Below are 24,168 nucleotides of genomic sequence, written 5' to 3' on the forward strand. Positions count from 1 at the left end.
TTCTGAAGTTATTTCTTAGCTACTGTGGTATATTTGGGGGAAAAAAGTAGCAATTTAAAGAACATATTTCTTGCTAACGTTTCTCACAATTGTGAATTTTAGAAAATAATGCATTTATGAGGATAAAGTATATAGAGAACTATGCTTTACTCTGTTCAATGTGAATGTGCCTCAGAAATCAGAACTGGATGGACGTGAAAAGTAAATCTCAATTGCAATCTTTTTGCTCTGCGCAGACATGCACTGAGGGCCAGGGGGTTAAGTGAAAAAATGAATTGCCAAGGTTGCACAGTTAGTGACAATGTAGGTGCATTCAAATATGAATGTTAGGTTATGCTTGACATCATCTAGGTGAGTTTTGTTTAAAATAAATCACATAATGACAGCTTTTATAAAACTAATCCCATTGTGGACATTTAAGCTGGAGGAAATCTTTTATATAGGCAAGTCTGAATATTTTTATGAAGCAGATAATGCCTCTTTATTTTGATGTAAAAGTAAAATAAAATGGCAAGTAAGTATTGGCATAGCTGTCATGTGCACTGACTTAAATATCTACTGGGTGTCTCTGTAAACATCGTAGTGTATTACCTTTGCATACAGACTCTCAGAGTTCTAGAGTTGGGTGGCACTGCAGGTGGTGTCTGGTCAGACCCGGGCCAGGTCCACATATCCCTGGACAGTTAACAGGATGGCTAAACCTGAACTTGCAGCCTACAGTTGTGCTACAATGAAATCATAAGCAGTGACTTAAGCCGTAGACTCTTAAATGCTCCAAGGTGTATTTCTGAAATCAACTCGGGTAATAACGGTTCAAAAGTTACACCCCTTCTGCTTGTTACTGGAGACTGGGGTGTTGATAGTTCCCAATCGTGGTGGGTAAACAGCTTTCCAGCCCCTCTCCACATGTTCCTGCACCTCACGGGACATGCGATATAATCAACAAATGGATCAGCTCATGGAGGGGGTAAGACAGTGTGTGAGAGCTAACTTTTAAGAGCTATAAAAAAGATTTCAGCCGTGTTGGTTGTCAAGTTCAAGAGCAATATGTTAATGTGATGGTAGTGCTGTGTATGTAGGAATACACTTACTATCACAACCTAGCATCCTTCGTGTTTGAAGATACTGCAAAAATGTGATCCAAATGGCAAATGCAGTTTTTAAAAAGTATTATGTGATCCGAAACTTCTAAAAAATAAGTTTACATGTACTTTTGCTTATTAGTTAAGAACTAGTTTGCATAAATGTATCTACTGTGGAAATACACAGAAGCAGTTGTGGAAGGAATTGCATTTGATGTGGTTAACTCCTTGATGGGGCTGGTTTTGGAATAGGGTATCCAGACTCATCATTTATGGCGAACAGTGACCACACAGAGCATGGATAGCATACCAACTAATGACACTCACCCCTAGAATACTTTCTCCTAGATGTAATCCATCTCACTTTAGGAACGTCCTTTTGGCAATTTGCGCAATCTTAGGGCCATTTTAATAAATGTCACTTGTTATTACTCAGTATTATGGAAGATGTTTTTGTTGTTTGGAGTTTGAGAGGTTTAGGATTGTGTATAAATGGGAATTTATTTAGAATCATTGCTTTTCAGAATTAGGAGGCATCTATTCCAATCCCTTATTCAAACATGGAAACAGGGTACAGCAGCCCGGCAAAGAGGTCCTCAAACCACAGACACACCTCTAAGATTGGCCCTTAATCTCCCTCCAGGTGGCACATTCTGTCTATAATTGGTTCTGACTATTGGGACGTTTTTCCTCTGATGGAGCCATCATTTGTCTGCCTCTGTCTCCCACCCGTTGGTCCTTATCCTGCTCCCTGGAGCTGCTCAGATCAAACCTAAATTCTGATTGCCCTTTAGGTATTTGAAAATGACTATCTTTTCCTGTCTTTCCCAGATCCCCATTCTACATCCCCTTAACTCTCACAGCCCCAGTCTCTTCAGGGTCCCCAGATGATGATATGGCTCTGAGACACCCTCTGCCATTCTGAACACTCTCCACTTGGTCTCTAGTCTTCCCAGAATGCAATGCTCAGAGCTGCCCAGTGCACCCCGGGGTGTGCTGATTGCCCCACAGAGCAGAGCATGACACCAAAGACCATGTGACTCACTTCATTGGCATGGCCTTTCGGCTCCAGGTTCTAAAGTAAAGCCCCAAAGTCATTTGACATGTGCCACTGCTCAGTTTCCTTTCCTTTATCCAGCATCGTTACTCATTGTTGCAGAATCATTTCATTTGAAATGTGCAGTCTGTTCCCCTAATTGTGCACACACTGCTTCACCTGTTCACACACAGAAGAACCTACGGAATTCCTTATTACTAATCTCAAAAGGCAAAAATGAGGATGAGCTGCGTGCCTTTCTGTCCTTTGTAGATTTGATAGGACTGTTAAATTTCTTCTTGTTGGATTGTCCCTCGTGAGTGCTGGGGGTCCCCAGGGGTCACGGAGGAGCCTCAGCGGAAGGGGGCGAGAGAAATGGTGCAAGGTTGGTGGTTGGGGCTCTGGTGTGCTCTCACTCTTCAAAGACGGCAGCTCCTCCACACTTGCGTTTACATAGTATGTTTCTGCATCAGATTTCATTTGAATAAAGGGTTTAACAGTTTTGAAGGTAGAAAACTCTCTTCTTTATTGTCAGGGGCTTTACAGCTCATGATTGTGGTACCTCATAATCTCACTTTTCATCTCAGTTTAGCATCACCTCAAATCTGAAAAACAAGCTTTTATTATTTTTCATTATTTCACTGATGAAAACATGGCACAGTTGGAACCAAAGTCAGAGGCCTGTGGCATACCGTTAGGGGTCTCCTGCCCCTTGGGAACCCTAAATCAGTGCCTGTGGGACATGACCATTCAGCCAATAACAAGTTCTGACACTTGTCCTGACACCCACGGCACACGTTTCTGTCTTGTCCCCAAGAATATAACGAGGACGTATGATGATCCACAGACGCTGTATCTCTGGCATTTGCCTAATTTGTCTACAGACCTTGAACAAAAAAGAAAGTGAGATTAGTCTGCATGGTGTCTGCATGATGAACCCATGCTGGTCTTGGGAGTCTCTGCTCTTTGAAAACTAACTCTAGAATTTAGCCAGCCACGATGTCAAGCGCACTTCTGTGTAGTGTATGGAATTTGCTCCTCATTTTCGAAAATCAGAACTGCGAGTCTCTGCCTTGGGCACGTTTCCTGGTAGACAAGATCCTCGAGACAAATTCATCGATAAAGGAACTGGGGCCCGTGGCCCAAAGCACTGACAGCGTTTATGTTCCTGGTGCTTTATTATTTTCCAATCTTCTCTACTCATCTGGGTTTTGGTTACCTCTTAGCAATATTCTTTTTGGCACTTTTCAGCCTGAAAACTATCCTTCTTGATCAAAAAGTAGAAGCAAAATCAGACACAAGAAATTGGCTTTTGCGTTTGTTATCCATCAACATCATACCCTTACTGGCATTTTTGTTAATACTAAGGTCTCTTGGGAAAATGATCGATTCAAAGAAATTTTCAATTACTGGGTTTTGAAGCTAGAGATTGCCCTCTGGCATGAGAGGGAGAATCCACTCTGAATTAATTTCCTTGTTTCCATTGTTATTGACATCACAATAGCCATTTTATGTTTCCAACCTGAAGAGAAGTTGTGAACATATGTATATATGCATAATCATGAGGTCGAAGGGACAAGACTGCACGATGTTTGTTCATTCAAACCCAAGCATATGCATGGCTTCTCTTCCACATTCCAGCTGTGATGCAGCTCCTAGATGTTCATTATATGGGGATGATCTTACTGCTGGGTGACAGTTGTGAGCTGGCTGTCTACTGCCTTCCTATTGTATGTTACACGTCACTGACTCATGAGCCACACAGGAAGTTCACGGCACCATAGAATATCGAAGCTGGATACCGTTCATTACACAGATGGGAAAAGTGAGGCCCCAAGATGGAGTGTCATCTGGATAGGAAATCAGACCCACTGTGTTTCTCCCTGACACTGCCCATCTCACTGATTAATGACAGTGGGGCGTGTCATTTTATACTTTGCGGTGGACCCTCAGCTTTGTTCTTCCTCCCACTGATCTCAACAAGTCAGAGGAAATGAGTTGGGAGAAGCCTGAGTCAAGGCATTTAACAATGATTGAATTTCCTGTCCTCACGGAACGCAGTGTCTCATTTTGTATGTTCTTGGCTTGATTCTGAAATGGAATCATGTCAGTTGGTCCCCTCCCTCTGTATCAGGTGCTCTTGTTTCCTCTTCCCTAGGCTCCTCGTAGCTGTTACAGCTGCTCTGTCTCTGCCAAAGTTGAAGGTGACAGAGCACAAGACAGCCCATGGAGCCAGGGAAATTAGTTTGAACTAGAATGAAGGATTTTCTGCTCCTTGGCCCCATCTCTCTGGACCCTGCAGTGCACCAGCCATGGTGGCCCTTCATCCCACCCACACCTTGGTTTCCAGGCAGGTGTCTTCCCCAAGGGCCTCCCACTGTAACCCACGCCTAGCTGTTTGCAGAACCTAGAGGCTGGGATTGCCAACTTCCATTACAGTGACCTCTGCTTCTTCAGAGTGGTTCTCCTATTGACAAGAGAGCTATGAGGGAGCAAGGACCAAGAAAACTCAACGTGGAGGCCCACAGTCAAAGCACCAACTCAGTCATTCATTTGTATCCCTTTGCAGAAACTGACCCCTTTGGTTCTCATTCTTCATTATCAAAATGAACATATTCTTGGCTCTCTCACTGGGTTATTGGAGGGATGCTTTATATACTCCGATCTTAGTGTCATCAGTATATAATGTTTGGAAATCAATAATTAAATGGATCATTTGATAAAAACACACTTCCAGATTTCAGTCATTCTATCTTTGGAACTCCCGTTGGACTGTTTCCTTTCTTTTTTCTCTGTCTCCAGGACCTTCCTCCAAGCTTTTCTTCAAATACTTTTCTTTACATCCATGGGGCTCTTTCAAAATCTCTTTTAGGGACTCCCCAGAAAGCCTCCTCCCCTGAACCTCACCTCCTCCTCATTTTTATTTCAATAAGATGAGCACAGGACCCTCATCACTACAGACGGTACTGTACCTGTGGCATGGAGAAGCTTGAAGGAAGAAAAGGGTGGATCAGAGAGTATTCTTTGTGGTTAGAGATGAGGGCATGATGTGAGTGAGAGGTCTTTGGTATGCACTACTTGGCAGCAGTAAAATGCAGAAGTTTTTAAAATTGTGTGCATGCAGCAAAAACAAAATGTTGAATTTTAAAGTATCTTATTTTCCTACTGGTTCATATGCACCCTGACTCACATTTGAAATATTATTGGCTGAGACCTGGAGCAAAATATAAATGCTTATTTGTGAACAACACGTTTAAGATAAATGTTCACACCTCTGCATGGTTTTCTGAATGTCTGATGAGATTCTCACTTGTGTGTCCATGGAGTCTAAATATTGCCTTTGTGTTAGGCCAGAGCTTCTCAAAGTATTCACCTAAGTGCCCCTTACTAGAGAAGAGAGTGAATGCAGACAAGGATTGTGCACCAAACCCTGAAGAAACCTACTAAAAATGTGTGTTTCCTTTGAAGCTTTATGTTTTATCTGGGGAAAAAAATACCTATGGCTGTTGTATTTTATGGCATAGCATATCTAGCTTTATTTTATTATGAAAATGTCTTAAAATGTTCTCTCATATTCTAGAAATATTGAAAGAACAGTGTACAGCATGTAAATATAAATATTAATATGTAACCCTAATGAAACCATGTCCCATGTGGTCCAGTCCCAGAACCATGTCACATTTAACAAAATACAGCCTAAATTCATAAACAAAAAAAAAAAAAAAAAGAAAGAAAAGAAAAAGCTGCTAAAAAGGAACTCTGTTCTTTACCTGTTTTTCCTGAACGGTAATAAAAGGGATCCAATTCATATCTCCACCCAGAAGCACTTCTTGTATTCCCTTTTTTTCTTCCACATTTCACTCTCCAAAGCATCATCCACCACCACAAAATGCTCCCTCTCTATCTCCCACATGGCTTTTACTCTCTTCCACTAAACTCCTTCTTTCTCAACTCTTTATTGTGTGGATCTACTCAACTGTTCTAGAAAAGAACTTCTCCTCATCTTCCCTCCTTTCTGTCTAGTCTCTGATTCTAGGAACAGGCAAAGACCAAATGAGATTGAGGATTAGGGTGGTGGAGAAGGGAAAACTGGACCAACAATGACAGCATTCTCACTGGCGGGCAGAGAGAGAGATCTCTAAAGATTATCATGTTCATAATTTGTATCCTATCATATATAAATATAAAAATGGAAATATTTCATTCCATACTCTGTATTGATTGCAGGTCAATGTGTCATTTTGTTCACATATTACTGGATGTTTGGGATGTAATTAGATGTTGTACCTACAACTGACAAGCATTATTACCTTCCTTATTTATAAATATGTCCCATGAGTGTTAGTAGTGATAGGGCATAATATTTTAACCCAAAACTGTGCTTTTTAATATAAATGTAATATTTAAAGAACAACTATTTGGAGCCCATGCAAAATTTTAAATGCCTGTTCTGTTACTTTGATGACACATTTTGTGGAAAATCAGGAAATAACTGAGACAAACATTTCTCTTGGTCACCATCATTATGTGAACCCATGTACCTTTATGACAAATATTTGCTGGCCTCCCCTTGTATCACTTAAGGAAACTCAAGATCTTTGTGCTGAACAAGTAAAACTTTCAAAATGGACATGATGGAAGTCACGCATTGGATTTTGCTTCAAAATCTTTTCAGTTAAGTGTTAACCATAAACAGATTGTATTTTATTACTCAAGCAGATGGAATGATATCATTGCTGTTTTTTTAAAGCCAGTTCAGACATTAATCACTGTGTGTACCTTTTCATTGGTGTCATATTATATATATATAAATATTTGTGACTAGATTAAGACAACCAAATGAGCCTTTTAAATTAGTAGCATTTGTCTCACAGGTATGTCTATCAGGTAATTTCTATACAGAAGGCTGTAAGGTAGGTGCTCTGGGGAGGGAGAAATCATAGAAAGATGTCAGGCAAAAACTAGCCTTTAAGGATCCCCAAAATCTATAAAGCTAATAAAACATTCCCAGAAATAATTATACCACTGAGTGGAAAGTGTGAAGTGCCTTCTGAGAGGTTTAGAAGAAGTATTCCGAGAATCTTAAGAAGAGAGAGATGACTTAGAGATGGGAGCATCAAAGAAAGCTTATGGAAAAGGGAGCAGGTGACCTGGGCATTGGTGGATGAGTCGTACTGGGTTGTACAGGAACTCAGAAGAAGGACATTTCAAGAGAAGGGAATCTTAACGAAAGCAGGAAATGTTTAGGTACGGGGTGGTGTTGTTTGGTTGTACTGAGGAAAAGGGCTGGATGGACCATGCAATTGAAAAGATGGTTTGGATCTTCTTAACACAGTTGGGGAACTTGTGGTTATTCAGAAAGAGGTAAGGGCTCAAAGGCAATGATAAGCAGAGATGGGACATGGGACTCCAGTAGTCTCCTGGTGGAGAAGGGATGAAAGGCAGTCTAGACAGATGGACAGCAGGCACAGGGACAAGCGGTCGTGGAAGGATATTGAGCATCCTGGGAATACTGAGAACTTTGTTATGGCCCGAGCATATGTGGAATGAGCAGGGCTGCCTAACAAGACAAGAAAGGGAGGTTGCAAACACATTCCAAAGGAAATTATAGGCCAAGCTAAGGAGTTTGGTGTTTATCCTAAACACACATAAGAACTAACAGAAGGTTTATGAGAAAAGTAACTCTATGGGCAGGCTGGAGCATAGGCTAGCAGGGTCAACAAACTTTGTCTATAAATGGCCAGATCGTAAATATTTTAGACTTTGTGGAGCACATATGGTCTCTGTTGCATATTCTTTGGTTTTTCCTTTTTCCTTGTTCTTAAATTCTTTCCTTCTTCTTCTTTTTTTTAAAATAATCTTTTAAAAATGTAAAAACCATTCTTTACTTCTCTAGCCGTACAAAACCAGGCCTCGGCTGCCTTTGGCCCTCTGGCCTTGAGAAGATGGAAGCGGCAGGAAAAATCGGACCCAAGCTTGTTGCACAGAGAGCAGCTGATAGAGATAGCAATGAGGAGATGCAAGGGGGTAGGTCTGACATAGAATTTGCCGCAACAATTGTTTGACTGTGGGTAATTAGGAAGAAAAGGCCAAATCAGGTATGGTTCTGAGGCTTCTCGAGAGACCACTGTGGTGGGTATTGCTGTTAGTTAACACCAAGACTCTGGGGGAGTTTTGAGAGAACGTGGATTCAGTTTTGAAGCTGTGGAGGGTGATGTGTCCGCGGGTCATTCAGGGAAAGGGTGCTAGGGGACAGTTGGCCCAGTTTCCTCCCATCCAGAATGCGTGCCTCGTTGGGAGCCTCTGAGGTAATAGATTTGAAAGTATAGAGTGTCACGTGAGTCTATAGGACAGGAAAGAGCTGGTCCTTAGGAAGCTGAGATGGGCGGGAGGGTTTGGGATGAGTTGGAGAGGGCGAGACTGGAGCCGGAAGACCAGATAGGAAGCTCTTGCAATAGTCTAGGGAAGAGGAAATAGTGTCTCAGAGTGGAACAGAAAGAAGGCGACAGATGGGAAAGATAGCATGGGGAAGAATCACGAGAACTTGGCGCTGTGTGCATGGAAGAAGAAAGAGCCGTCTGTGATCATCGTCCTCAAATTCCAGTGTCATGGGAGGAAGCTACCTCTGTCTTGTTCTTTTCTTAGTTCTTGTTTTAGAAACCTGCTAAGTGACTGAAGTGCTCACAGAGCATAGAATCTGACCACTTTTGTAGCTTTTCAATTTTTGCAATCAATTGCAAATATCTTATTTTAAAGTACAGTGGAAGATAGCCGTGTCCCGCATGCAAGAACTTTTGCATGTTCTCTATTAACACTAGAGAACATGTAGAAATGTATTAAAAACAGTAGAGTCCTCGGTGAAAGAGTTAAAAACAGATTTAAGAGGTTGGAACTAGGACATTATCTTAACCAAGGGCTTTGCAATTGTCTATATGCCTAGGGTAAGCTCTCAATCTAGGTAGACTTGCATGTTGCCAGCCTCCCTGTAATTCGTTACACTGGATTGAAACAGTTGCTTGTGGCCTTATTTTAGCAGATCTTCCTTAAAAGTCTAAGTGCCATTGAGATACGGTAACTCTGTACATCTGTCTTCCCAGTGCATTAAGCTGCTTTGTTAAAACACATATATAACCACCTCTGTCCACATTGTGCACTCACTCTAACACTCGAGATGCTTGGCAGTTAGACTAGAAAGGGCACAAAACCTTTTTTTTGTCTGTTTGGCAATTAACCATTCACTGGCTTTTTTTGTTGTAACATGCACTTCCTTTCTCTTGTTTTCATTCAAGCTGTGTACGCCATGGAAATTAATGTGGAGACAGACAAACAAACAGGAGAGACCAAGATTCTCTCTACATCCACCATTGGCCCAGAGGGGGTCCATCAGAGAGGAGTCAAAGTCTATGATGATGGTACCAAAGTAGTCTATGAGGTGCACTCAGGAGGCACCATAGTAGAAAACGGAGTGCACAAATTAAGCTCAAAGGATGTAGAAGAGCTTATTCAGAAGGCTGGACAATCAAGCTTAAGAGGAGGGCACGTGTCAGAAAGGACTGTGGTTGCAGATGGGAGCGTCAGCCACCCTAAGGAACACATGCTCTGCAAAGAAGCCAAGTTAGAAATGGTACATAAGTCTAGGAAAGATCATACTTCTGGGAACCCAGGGCAGCAGACCCAAGCCCCCAGCACTGAAGGGCCAGAGGCACACTTGGATCAGCCAGTCACCATGATTTTCATGGGCTACCAAAATATCGAGGATGAAGAGGAGACTAAAAAGGTGCTAGGCTATGATGAAACCATCAAGGCTGAATTGGTCCTCATTGATGAAGATGATGAGAAGTCATTGAGGGAGAAGACAGTGACAGATGTGTCCACTATTGATGGGAATGCAGCTGAGCTTGTGTCCGGGAGGCCCGTCTCAGACACCACAGAGCCCTCATCCCCAGAAGGGAAGGAAGAGAGCCTGGCCACAGAGCCAGCCCCAGGTACCCAAAAGAAAAAGCGCTGTCAATGCTGTGTTGTCATGTGACCACTTCTTTCTTCCCTTTTCTTCTGGGCAGCCTCTGTGCTCTCCACCACTTACGTAGACCTCACTGTACCACTAACTGCAATACTGTGAACTGGAAGCAAACACCTGCCTTGCCTTGCAGTTGGATTGCTTTGATCTCTCTTATGTTTTCCCTTTCATTTTCCTCCAGTTTCCTCACCTGAGAGACAACGTGCATGTGTGTGCTTCATTCTTTCCAAGAACTTGCTTTTCCTCTAAACCTTTCCTTGTGTCTTCAAGAGTGAATCAATTCCTTACTGCTCGATTGGAATGGACTCTTCATATCAGCCAGTTATATAGTAGCCTTAATTCACTTGACTGGAATTGAACCCATTGGTACCGGGGGCTTCATTTTGTAGCGTGTTCCTATCACGTAGTCACACATCATCGCCACGTCGCTGATTTCTCCCTTGCCTCCCTTGCTGTGGATCTTTGCTTTTATATCTTGTGTGGCAAAATGCTGTTGGCTCTAGCCGGTTGCTAGTGTAGCCAAAAGTGGACCTTACTTAGTCTGTCCAATCTAGGGTGATGCTTTTTGCTGCCTTACGTAAGCTTCCAGATTACAGTATTGTGCATCTTTGGCTTTCCTTCTGTTAAAACTGAAATGAAGTTGATGTAAAAGAAAAAGACGCAGTGCTTGTCACAGCTGAAATGTAGGGACTGATTCCATAACCTGCTCATCAGGAGCTGTCTCATTCTATGGCTTAACTGATGGACCCTTTCTATAAGAAGCACCATTTTTAATTTTCTAAGGACATGAGACAAACATTGTTTTAAGCATCAGTCGTGATCTCCAAAATTAGGTAAATCCATTCTATTCTCTCAAAAAAATGTAAACTTTTATATTGGTTTTTTTTTCACGGATATTTTCTGATCATGTTAATCTGTTTTCAACGAAGGGATCATTTTGAGGAATATCTCTGCAGTGACCATATTTCTAAAAGAGTCTTTGTGACCTACCCTGGTTCCTGCGGCGATGCTCCCACTTCATTGTGGATGGTGCTGTAACTGAACTTAACTGCTCATCTCCCCTGACCAGTTGATTACTGAGCCTTACATCTGGACTCTTTTCTTTCTGTCCCTGTGAGAAAGAGAATGTAATGTAAAAAAAAAAAAATTTCCCGTAATGTCACCGTGTAGGTTTATTCACCCCTCAAAAGAAACTTCAGAATGGAAAAAAAATTTTAAACATTAAGAAAGACCTGTATTCTCAATGTTAAGTACTTCAATCCATTCCACAAATGCTCATTGGGTAACACATAACTGAGCTTTTTAAAGCATGGTTTCTTAAACTTCTGGAGATTTCGGAACATCAAAAGATAGTTTTTATCTAGAACATGATGAAGAATTCTTTTAAAAAATTCTTAGCGCTCCCCCAAAGCAAACAGCCACATATATAGGGAAACCAAAGGGAAGCAATTTAGTAAAATAATAATATAGTAATGAAACAAAGATGTAACATTTTAACTGATTTTAGTAACAGAGATATTTTAACTTTAAGTTTTTTGCCCAAATGTTCATAGTATTATTGCAAATCATTTATAAAATTATCTTAGTTCTATAGAACATAGTTTTGAAAAACATACAATAAGACATACTACATCCAGTCTAACTTCTGTGGAAAGTTGATGAGAAGAAAAAAAAAAGGTAGTTTTGAGAGAGTTTTTTTAGAGAACCAACAAATTTGTCATAAATAGCTTTTTTAGTACTAAATCTACCTATGATTATTTTAAGTGTCTTTGCTTGAAATTATATTTATTCCAAGAGGAAAGAAAAAAACGATATTTTTTAATTTTCAAAGTTACTTTTTTCCAAAAAATTTACATTTTTAATGAGCACAAAGTGAGTAATTTTATCACCAACATGTAAACAAAAAAAGTTAAATGAGGGAAAAATAAAGGAGCTAAGTTCTACTTTCTAGATGATTCCATCCATGGCTTGATTTTGAATAGCTGAGGGAATATATCTAAGTGTCAGGTTCACCAAAGCAGCTACAATTGAATAACTGCTCTCTTACCTAGAAATAATACCTGGTTTTGCTGCCTGTAAATCTTACCACTCTCAGCTTCATGCTCCTCAGTAAATGGTCGTTTAAGAAGCATCATTTAAATGTTCGATAAAATGACATGCCAGATAGACCTATTTACATAGAAAAAACAGATTCATTGTTTTGGACAATCTATTCCTTTAATTATTTAAGAAAGAAACAGTCTAAACGTTTACCATCACTTATCTTTTTGGGAATTAAAACTATTTGATATGAGTTTTTGAAAGCACAGTCAGTGAGTGGAATGATAGAATTTAGAGCCTGTGGGAGTGCTGTTTGAGAAACAGAATCAAGAGTCTTAACAGGACAGATAATTCCCTGAAACGACCTACCATAAGTCAACTGGTTTCTCACAGAGACGATGATCTGCACCTCTCTCTACAACACCACATGTAAGATCCAAAAGACCAACGATAATCTACACTCTCATTCATCAATTATTATTATAGGGATTAGCAAATTATATGAATTTGAGTTCTCTCTATACTTCTAAAGCTTATCATTTAATGGTCTTTAACATAAGATGTGTTCCCTTTATTAAAATGATTTGTGGCCACAGTAAATGAAGGTGTGTATGAATATGGCATATGTATTTGCATATCTTGCATCATTTTCCTATCATAACAGGGGATTCAGGCTCAGCCAGGACTTTTATGGGATGAGACCTATAATCCCATCTACAGCAACAAGTAACTCTCCTTCATAATGAAAATATCCACAGAGTTGTGATTGTGAACATTCTGCCTTCCTTGCTGATATTGGCATTTTCTCTGTAAAAACGCTATTGTGTGTGGTATCACGTCCTTCAAAAATACAGGGTATTGACTTCCATAAGCAGACTAATTAGAGAATCGATAATGAAGCTGCAAAACTGTGGTTGTTTTTGAGCTAATGGTTAGTGGGACTTTCTCTTAAAATCGTATAATCAGTTCCCTGTTAGATGGAAAAAGGAGAAAGAGGGAAAGAAGGGATATTTCGTTTGTTTATAAATAGATTTTCAATGGCGTTGAATTAAAAATCCTTTAATGGTTAAAATGATAAAGTTCAACCTTACATATCCTGAAAAATCTTGATGACTTGTATATCCTTGACTCTTTTTTCCTTTGATGTACAACAGGACAAACTAAGGGGATTTTTTTTTTACTTTGTACCTCTTTTACCCCTAATTATACTATTTTCCTTATATAAGCAAAAGTTAGTTTGACAACATCCAGTGATGTGGCTTAATTTTGGGAATAGAGAGGACGAGGGACTAGGGAATTTCCTTCTGGCAACCCCAAACATGGTTTCCGTAAGCCTCCTGAGCAACCTAAAATTATTCAAAGGCCTTCAGGAAACGCAAACAAATTCTAGAGTTCATTTGGTTTGACTCCTTTCTGAAATGTTAACAGACATGTGTCTGCTTCAGACTCCCACCTCTTCCATTTTACTTTCTGGTGATAAATGTGTTTTTCCTACATACAAGTAGACTATTTTATTTTTGGTTAGGGTCAAGTTTTTATAAAAGGGGGAAAACATCTAAACCGAGGTTTCTAGAGAGACAATATTATCTCTGGAGCAAAACGTTGAGGCCAAGTCTGAAAACAGCTTATTTCTTTTCACTTCCTGCAGAATTTCATTTCAAGGGGCTGCAGGACACCCTTGACAATGATCATTTATTTAATGCCAATGAACCAGTGGGTAGAAAAAGAGGAGGGAGGAAACGTGATAGAGGCCAAAATCGAACCACTAAACCAGTTCTTCCCTTTTAAAAAGCATTAACCCTGTCGATTTAAGGGTCTTACTCAAACTCTAGAAGCTCTGCCATCTCTGTTTGTCACTGGACCCACTGCGAAGTCTAACTCCCCAAAGGGCCCATTCCTTATGGGAATATTCTCATCTCCTGCGACCCTACTTTGTTTACAACAAAAACCATTCCAAGGAGAGCAGTTGCATGTTGTATTTTTGCAACGTGCACATTTGGTATTGAAACCACCGATTCTCAGCAGAGTAAGATGTAAGTTTCAGAAACTTTGTAAATATGCAATCTTTCAGAGGCTCCTCAATTTACTAATCAAGGTATATAGAACTCCACTGATTAGGATAGAACCAGAAAGTATCCTTTATCGTCTTGGGTGGTACAACCCAGCAGGGCCACAGAGTTATGGTATATATCACAAAATAGCTCGAAGGCATGAGCAAGATGGAATCTTTGAGTCCAGTTGCCAGTTCACCTTCATTGTGTAGTCTTCTGGTCTCTTCAGGAAAACTTTCGTGCATTTTTTAGGGAAAAAGAAAAGTCGATCTTTTATGAGGAGCACAGTGCCGTTATGTGTCTGTATTTTCACAGCTTCAGCAAACTCCATAATAAAATTCCCATTTTAACAAAAACCAAAATACTTATTATTTGAATGTAGAAAAAGACAGGATAAAGATTACATCCTCAAAGTGTCCAAGGGCAACTTCACTGGGGATCTCTAGACTAGCCTCCCTCCCACCCCCTTGAGTTTTATACGACTTAAATCGGCCTCTGCTTCCCCTCTCCGCTCCAGTTGAACATAAGGTCAGAACCGTAGCACAAAAAACTTGCTTTCAACGTGAAAATATAACATGTAATTTTGGGGACTGCAGACGTTCTGCATCAAAGATCTGGACAGCCTTAACTTTTGTAAAAAACAATTTTTCAATGCTCTCTTTTACTAAGCAGGAAAACAAAATGCTTCCTGACATTAATGACTTTTTTATATTTTGTGACTTTTCTAAGTTTCTACAGGTTGAGGTACGAATGGTCATCTCCCCACTTTGCTCTTACTAGTCACCTGGGGCTATTTTTTTGCAAGTCACTGCATTTTTATCAAAAGAAAAGTCTATTTCCTGAACCAGAAAATTCTCCCTAGACTTCAGGCAGTCCTTCTGGAGTGAAAGAACAGAAACACAGAAAGAAAAGAATTACAGGGTGGCTTTCTTTTTATTTTCCTATGGTTAATGTACTGTATCGTATATATGTTTACAGAATGTACCTGCCTTGTGATGTTCACAAAATGAATGACAAAAAAAAAGAGTTCTGATGTGCCATTTGAAAGTTTGCCTTAGCATCGCTGTTTATGTTCTTCTTTTCTGTCCTTTTCAAAAGCGCAGGTTGTATTCCAAAGCTGTATGAACACAACATTCTCTTCCCCACCCCTACCCAGCCCTCTTTGGAGCTGTGAATTTCATCACAGGAGCCTTGAGGCAGATCTGGCTCAGGCGGAACAAAATGAGAATAGCCTGGGCATTGCCTGTGCCCATCTACCAACCACACATGCTCTTGTGTTCTCATTTGAGCCTGCAGTCATCACACTCCGACATTCCTGGGCAGGCCACCTGGAGCACATGACCTGCTACAGTCCTTCCCGCCGTGAGGGAGGACAACTTGTGGACCTCCTCTCTGGGCCTGGGAGCATATTTTAAAGCACAATTGGCACAGCTTGAAAAAGCAGGAGAGTGGGACTCACCTGGTGTGATTCAGCCATATCTGAGGGGGTGCCCGTTCATTGTAGTCTAAGACGAGTAGCATGATATGGGTGGGAGTCAGGAGTGGCTGTAGAAATAGAATATTGTACATTTATGTATTTTTTTAAGGAAAAATATTTTTATAATGAAATCTGTATGCATTAGGAAGCTTCAGTTTGAAAACACCATTGATTGAGTTATTTCTCCATTTCATTAAGGTAACTTTCTGGTGAGTTCTAGAGCTCTAGTCCAGACCTTGGGGGGCATGGGGGTCTGTGACCTGCCCTTGCACTGCCACTGCATGGAATCTGGTGTTTCCAAACAGACCTAGGTTGTAAGATCAAGCTTTCTATACCCGGCATAAGAAACTGTGTTAAGTGGCTTGGGAGCTCTCTGGGCTATACCTTTAACAATATACAACGATCTTTTGGAAGGAGATAGCTATTTTAAATATAAGCCAAGCCCAGCAATGATCAAAGTCCCACTCCTTCACATGTTTAAGGAGTAACTGCTACATTTGAGGTTAAGAGACCATTCGCTCCGGTGCATTTGAGTAATATATGTGAAATGCTGAGTCAGAAGCATCTGGCAATCCACAGCCTAGACATAAATGTATAAACCAACAATATAAAACTTACCAGGTATTGTTGGCCTTGTAAATATCAACAAGGCTGTATCTTATTTTCAGAGTTAAGTCAAGACAGGAAAGAATTGTCCTTAGCCTTAGAGTTTTGAATTGGATTTTTTTTCCCCAAATTTCTGCCCACCTCCTGAGTTCCCATCGCATACACACGCAGTTTCATGAAGGTCTTCACCCACGCCTGTTCCTCTGGCTGACAGAGTGAGTTAAGCCTCAGAATCTACTCCCTACTCCTGGTAGACTCTCTTCCCAGGCAGCATCCTTTCCTGAGCTGGGACCCTTTTCTACTACCCTCAAAGACCAAGATCCTTTTTCCAACAGGGCAAGGTCATAAACACTCCCTCCATTTCAAGAAAAAGAACCCCTCTGGTACCCATGCAAATCATTAGAATTCCTTCATCATCAGAACCCCTCCAATATGCCCAACTCAAGCCCAGCTGTGAACATTAGTGTCAAAATGAAAGAACTATGCAACCTCCTGAAGGTGCTAAGGGAGAGCCAGTGTACTCTGGTCTCTTATTACTCTGGGCACCTCTCAGTTTCCACATGAGGTGGGCAGGGATTCATCCAGTCTCTAGGTTTTGCAACAACAAGTCTTTAAGTACAAAGTGGCCACCAGGCGATGCCTGATCTGAACTCTTCTGCGTGCAGCTCCAACACCAATTCCGTGATATCCTATTCTGGCAAGTGGGAAGAATTCTATCCTTTGTGGGGTTCTGGAACATCCTTTCCTCCTCTCAAGCTCCTGACTTAGTAGAGTTGAAATCACACAGGGGTTCCAGAAAATGTTGTGTCTGATGCAGCTTTTCAGTGAATGTAGGTTGTTGATGGAATTTTCAGCTTTAGCAGCTCACTGGGGTGAGTGACATCTCTGTAAATATATCCATTTTGTGGTTGGTTGGGGGGTGGGGTGGGAGCCTGTCGTGCTTACTCTGAATTAGACTTGCCGGACTAGCTGCTGTACTTTGTAACCTGAAGTGTACTTTGACTGTTCTGTTTCCTTCAGATGAAAAACAAAACAAAAACCGACTTCAGAAATAACACTGCCAGCGACAGCTGATGCTGTACCTGTAGCTTCTCTCTGGTCCTCTGTACAGTATTAATAGACAATAAACTGCCTTTTCACTGCATCTACCTCTGTGTGTCTGTGCCCCGATTCTTTCCCCTTCTCACCTGCCACGAGTGGACTTCAGGCCAGACCGCGTTGGGAGTGCCTTCGACTGCTCACTAAAACTAAACACTAACTCAGTGCCTTTCAAACTTGAGCATGCTTCAGAATCACCTGGGGTACTGCTAAGAATGTGGAAGCTCAGTCACACCTCTGGAACTCAGATTCGGGTTCCTGGGTGGGGCCTGGTAACCCGCGTTTTAAAAAATGTCTCCAGGTGATTCTGATACATTGGCTCCTGGCCCATGCATAGGTCTAGATGCCCCTTGGTGGGAATCCCTGTGGCCTGCCTGTTCCAGCTGGTTTCCACACTAACTAATCCCATCTCCCACCATTTCCTCTCTAACCCCCTCTCGCACATCTGTCTCCACACCTGTCATTCTTTTTCTTGATCCTTGCAAGCCCCAGCAGCGGCATTGACTGGGATCTGTGGGTCAAGCTCAGGCTGCCCCTTAGGTTAAGTGGTAATCATTCAGAACAATCTTCTCACCAAGAACATCTGAAGACACATGAGGACTTTGCCATTCTTCTTTACCGTTGTATCCTCTTTAGCTAGAATAGGGTCAGCAAACTTTTCTGTAAATGGCCAGATAGTAAATATTTTTGGCTTTGTGGGCGAGATAATTTCTGTCACAACGACTCAGCTCTGCCAGAAAGCGGCCATACGCCACACGTAAGTGGATGAATGTGGCTGTGTTCCAATGAACCTTATGTGGAAAACAGACAGTGGACCGGATTTGGTCCTTGGGCTTGTAGTTTGCTAAGCCCTGGCCTCAAACAGGGCCTGGCACATAGTGGGTACTCAATGAAAAGTTAAAAAGTTACTGCATGAAAGTATGAACAAAGAGCAAATGTGATACCACCTGCGGAACTGTCACAGAAAGTTGTTTTCTTTGAGGATATGGAGTAAATGAAATTAGCTGGTAAATTCTTATCTGTTTGGATTCCATGGCGGATTTTTTTTTTGATGTCTTTATGTATGGAAGGTAACTTTATAGATCAACATTTGAACGGTGCCTTGTAGACTGCTCAAACTGCCAAGCCGAAAGTAACGAGTGTTTCAGCCAATAGAAAGTTGAGGAAGTGCAAAGACATCTTGTCCTTGTCAGGGTACTGGGGATACCAAAACTGGGTGGTCCCCAGGCATCTAAGCATTTGATCCAAATGTTTGTGGAGCTAGGTTTTGTCTGATCCAGCCTACACATGAGCGACAGGGTTTTCTTTACATTATTCTCTTTGTTAATTGAAATATTCTTTAGTGTGTGGACATGTAGACTGGAACTCTGATAGCACATTACACATCCCACAACTCTATGGCACACCAACGGTGACACTTCTAGTAGTGTATGCAGAGCTGTGTGCTTACATCCATCGCCAGCATTGTCATGGAGTTAAAGAAAATTTTATTTATCCAAAGCACTTTGAAAGCTGGAAGGAGATGAAAAATGTTAGTTTACTTGTGATGAGGAAGTTTCTATTCCTCTACCAAATGTCTCGTCTTTCCCAAATGTATAGGCTGTTCAGATGTATTTCGAAACCAGTATAAAAAGGGAAGTTGCTTTTCCCTCCCTTGGGTTCGTGACTACTTTTGTATTATTTTGAAACATATGAAATTGCCATTTTATAGATCTTACTGATATTGTTGAATATGAACAGTTCCATACAGCTTAACCTAATAATTCTATTTCAGATTTCATTTCCCATCACGGGGGGGCAAAAGATTACCAGATGAACTCTAACTATAGCAGGAGAAATTTAGGTGAGAAAACAAGAACTTTGGAAGAGAATATAGCTCAGTACTACCAAGGTAGAACCAGGCATTTCCCCTGGGGGTATAGGATTTTCTTTAATCCTACATCAACCCTATGAGGTAGACATTGCTATTATTCTCCTTTATACACGAGGAAACAGAGATACGGAGATAGTAATTACTTGCCTAATGTAGCAGAGCTAAAAATTGGGGTGGAGGTGGGAGGAACAAGTTTTGAGCTCAGCTGTCTTCCTTTCACACAGAAGGCTCTATGTCATGAAAGTGGTGTGGGGATGAAGCTGAGACTGGATACAAAAACATATGGATAACAGAGCCATCTGTGCAAAACAAGACAAAATGGCACCTTCTTATTTGGCACCTTTATCTACTCAAGCAAGTGCTCCGTAGTAACACCGCCCCCTAGAGGATGGGGTGGGGGTGTCTCTGCAGCACTTCCTTCCCAAAGGAGAAGGAGAGAGTGAAATCAGCCGTTGTTCTCTTATCTGTTCGTTAGCAATCCTGTTGTTCTGCTTGACAGTTTTTCCTTCCCTGTTCAGAAAAATGATGAACAAAATTGCCCAAAACCCCTCTGTAAAGTCTAAGAGTTGCATGGCCATCTCTGAATGGGCAAAGGTGGCTTTGTGGTTGTGGCTAGTATTGTTGTTATTATCATTTTGCCCATATCATAACAGCTATGAGGAACAGTGCCCTATGGCATTGTGCAAGCGCCTTTTGACCTAGGCTGTCTTACCCTTCTGCAACCACCAGTAGAACACACCGTCTCCCCAACAGCCCAGCTCCTGTTCTGCTTTCCTCAAACGGTGTCAAATCCTCCACTTTATGGCCTACACACAAAAGCAAAGATTTGCTATCTAGATATTAAGTGTACACGGTCTCAGAGATCATCTAGTGCAGAAGTCACAAGATGGTTATCCACGGGCTGCATCTGGCCTACAGTTATGTTAGTTTTGCTTGTGTAGTGTTTTAAAATCTTTTTAATTCTTGGGCAAAAATGACAAATTAGAGAATTCTCATTTTAAACGTATGGATTTCCAGCTTCTCTTGATATTTCAGAGGCTCTGTCTTTTTAAAAAATTTCTCAAAGCTGTTATTTCTTCTATTTCAAGTTTCCAGGGTACATTAGATATTCTTCTATTCTTGCTTACACAGTAAACAAGTATTCACCAGCCCTTGGGCTCAGGTTCATGGGTTTTCCCTGGAGAAGGGTGTCAGGCCAGTTAAACTCAGGGTGTCTTTCTCTGTTCCCTCCTCCTGGGAGCACTGGAAAGTGCCAGGTTCCAAGGGGCACAAGCCAGGCCCAGCTGTGTAGGTGTGCAAAGAGCTCCATGCACAGGTCTCTGTGCCTTGGTGCTGAACACCTGTAGTCTCTGGGACAGCACAGAGTTTTGTCCAACTACTTAGGGCAACATCAAGCCCATGTGAAAGAATCATACAACTGGGGCAGGATGTCCCAGGCTCCAGCTCCCAGGGTCGGACTGAAGACCAGGGCCAAGAGGAGCTGAAGGGTGGCGTGTGCATCCCTGAGAAACTTGGTCCAAAGGGCACATATCTAGGAGGCTCTGAGAAAGTTGGCGGCGGGGGTAGGGGTCTGGCAGGAAAGTCAGGGAGAAAAAGCAAGTTAAGAGGGACTAAATTAAAGGTGAGAGAAGTGCTAGGAATAAGGGGCTTGTGCTATTCTTCAGTTGTTTCCCTGGCTGACAGTGGCCTGGAGCTGATGGTGGCTGCCCCCTTTAGAGGATCCGTACTTTCTTATTTACCATCACCACCACCACTTCCTATGATCTTACTCCTGGCCAGCTTCCTTTGTTTATATCACCTGCCTGGCCCCTGTTGGCATTTGAGTGTGTAAATTACCCCTAATCTACCATAATCTACTCATTTTGTGGCTAGGTCAAGTGAGTCCAAGGTGGAGATGGGACTTACCCACATCAAGTCAATAGCTCAACCAGAACTAGAGATGAAGTCTCTGAAGTCTTTTGGAAAAATGAAGCTTTGTACTGTGTTTAGATTTAAATCTCATAAAACCATTTTAAAGTTTGAACAGGCTAGAAGCAGAAAGCCAATATCAGAATCTGGTGGTTTTGCTTTCTTACAGAAGAACCCGTGTGACTTGTATAATGAAAGATTATCACAAGGCTAATGAGCTCATTTATAGCTCAAGAGAAAAGAGAATCCTTTTCCTACAGCAATTTATGGCGTATAGATTATGCCACTCTATATTCCTTAGGTTAAATGAACCATGTAATGTTTTAAGAACTTTATGCTGTCATGTGCTTTGTGGTCAAAAGTTGCATTCCTGGAAAAATAAACAAAAACTTTGTATCAGCAGTTGAATAGTTCTGGGGGCCTCATATTTCCTCCTAGGAAAAATAACAGGAGGCAAATCCCATATATACTTAAGTTTAAATGTGTTCTGCTCTCCCCTCCTAAGCTGTAGTCTCTTGTCTTGTTCCTGAGGTCATGTGGTCACAGAATAGTAACATTCTCTAACATTCACTTCCTTATCTTACTGAGAATAATAATCAGCAACGTTTGACAGTTCAAAGAACTGATAAAATAGGGATCTTTCCTCCCATGACTTGTCATGAAAAAGCAATGTGATCTAGTATTTTCTTTTTTAAAAGTTTTAACTAAAGGCTAATCAGATTTAAGGTGATCATTGTGGGGCAGGCCCGGTGACCTAGAGGTTAAGTGCACACACTCTGCTTGGGCGACCCAGGGTTCGTCGGTTCAGATCCTGGGCATGGACCTTCACACCGCTCATCAGGCCATGCTGTGGTGGCGTCCCACGTAGAAGAACTAGAATGACCTACAACTAGGATATACAACTATATGCTGGGGCTTTGGGGAGGGAAAATAAAAGGAGAAAGATTGGCAACAGATGTTATCTCAGGGCCAATCTTAAAAAAAAAAAGAAAAGAAAATGCAAAAAGAAAAAAAGATCATGGTATTTCCCCACTTTTTTTCCATTCCCAAGTCACTGAGTGTTGAAAACATGAGCAGCAGACTTACTCTTTTCAGGCCAGGGTTCTTCTGTCAGCCGGAGGCCAGGCTAAAGGTGAGAGAAATTCTGAGTCAGTGTGAATCGTCCGTACTATCAGAATATGCAGTCTCAAATTTGTTTCGTAGTGAGCTTGTTTCAAACCAGAGTGCAAGGACCGGTTCAGTTGTTTGTTCTTTCCCAGAATTCTGACTAAATCCTAACTATACTCACAGACTCAGTGTGAGATTCTATCATATACCTTACTCCGTTTTTCCTAAACTTCAACTATTGGGGTATCACCTTAATTATTTTTGTCCTGTATGTATACCACCTGTGGACCATCATTTAATATTTTAACCACTTCTTTGGCTTAAATTTACTTAAAAGGCCCTACCTTAAATAGGTTGCACATGCCATAAAAGTAATTGTCAAAATATATGTAAATCCACATTATTAATTTCCAGCTGCGTACAATTGCCTGATAATAGATACAGTTTACCTGAGACCAGCTCTCTCACTGTTAAAGGAAGGAATAGCCAGATTAGAGAGGTGTCAAAAATATACCTCCATCTCTTTAATATAATCAGATGGAATGAAAGAGAATCAAAATGGTAATAACTTTGTTGCTATGTCGTTCCGTGTTATTTAATGCCATGCTCATTTACCCCTAAAATTTGGGAAACCCTGCCTTGCTTCATTGTTAGTTCCTTAAAAATCCCAATAGTTCATTTTGAAGATTAAGATGAGAAATACGAAGTGACTTGCTCAGAGCAACAGGAAGTAAGAGCAGAGACACAGAGCTGGGATTCAAACGCAGGTGGGAGTGACTTCAGATTCTTTCTGTTCCACCAGGAGCCTGTCATGCTGTTCCTTTTATAAGGAATGAATTGAATACATCAGCAACAAACTTAAACTCTCCAGTAAAGATCTCCATCATTTAAATAAATAAAGTAACATCTGTTCCAGCGAGAGCTGTCTCTGGCATAAGCAGTTTTTCAGTGATAGAGGCCAGATCTAATTGGGCTCTTCTGCCTTACTTGAACAAAGTTACATAATCAGATGTGAGTTTCCAGAGCGAGGGGAAAGTGATGCAACATACAAGCTCACCCGCCCACTGATGGGCCCAACAGCTGGCTCCACTGTGAAGCACGCCTGCTTTCAGCTTCAGTAGTCTTCTGAGCTCTAGCAAGCTGACTCCTGCTTCGCAGACTTCTTGGTTAACTCTTGAAGAGTCAGAGTCAATGCGAGCTGTAAAACTGGCTCAGCACTGGAGACTAAGCAGAACTTCATGGAAAAAGAACCATTCAGGGATATGTCAACTTTTCTCTTCTCTTGTCTTCTCTTTCTTTTCCCTCTTCACTCGTCCCTTATTTCTTCTCTTCTCTATTCTTTTCTATTGAATGAACCTGTTTTTCACAAGAGATGCTCTTCCACCTATAGGATGAGTGGAACTTCTCAAAAAGTCCGTTAATTTTCCCAGGAAGCACCATGCTGAAGCTCTCTGGTTCTCATTTCTTGCTTGCTGCACGTTAGAATGGGACATTTTCTTAAAAATAAAATTATGCTAGGGCCACACCCCAGAGATCCTGATTGAATTGGTGTGGGCGAGGCCTGGGGCATTTATTAAATGACTCCAAGTGATTCTAATGGGCAGCTAGGGTTGCAAACAACAGTGCAAGAGAGCCCAGAGCAGGCAGGAGTGGTCCAGGCTGGAATCCTTGCCCCAACTCTGCAAACCAAGGAAAAATGTAGGCTTTGGAGTCAGGAGCAAAGTCAAATGCCAAATCTGTAACTGCTGGCTGAGTAATCTTGGGCAATCGATTTCAATTCACCAAGCCTCAGTTTCCTCTTCTGTAAAATGAGAATAATACCTACCTTGTAGGGCTTCTATTAGGAATATTTTAAAGACTTCTCTTTCTGCTT

General features: G+C 41.4%; 1 protein-coding gene across 5 annotated transcripts in view; it reads left to right on the forward strand.

Annotated features, from left to right (window-relative positions):
- The window catches only part of PALM2AKAP2 (PALM2 and AKAP2 fusion), a 327,886-nt gene that overhangs the window by 123,304 nt on the left and 180,414 nt on the right, over positions 1-24,168 (forward strand). For 3 of the 5 annotated variants that reach the window (XM_046659481.1, XM_046659497.1, XM_046659490.1), the window contains exon 7: positions 9,408-10,103. The exons of the other annotated variants lie outside the window; for them this stretch is intronic. In XM_046659481.1, coding sequence (XP_046515437.1) covers positions 9,408-10,103 — 696 coding nt within the window. The remainder of the gene's footprint in view (positions 1-9,407; positions 10,104-24,168) is intronic. 5 annotated transcript variants of the gene reach the window in all.

This window comes from Equus quagga, chromosome 1 (assembly GCF_021613505.1).
Source record: "Equus quagga isolate Etosha38 chromosome 1, UCLA_HA_Equagga_1.0, whole genome shotgun sequence".
NCBI lineage: Eukaryota > Metazoa > Chordata > Mammalia > Perissodactyla > Equidae > Equus > Equus quagga.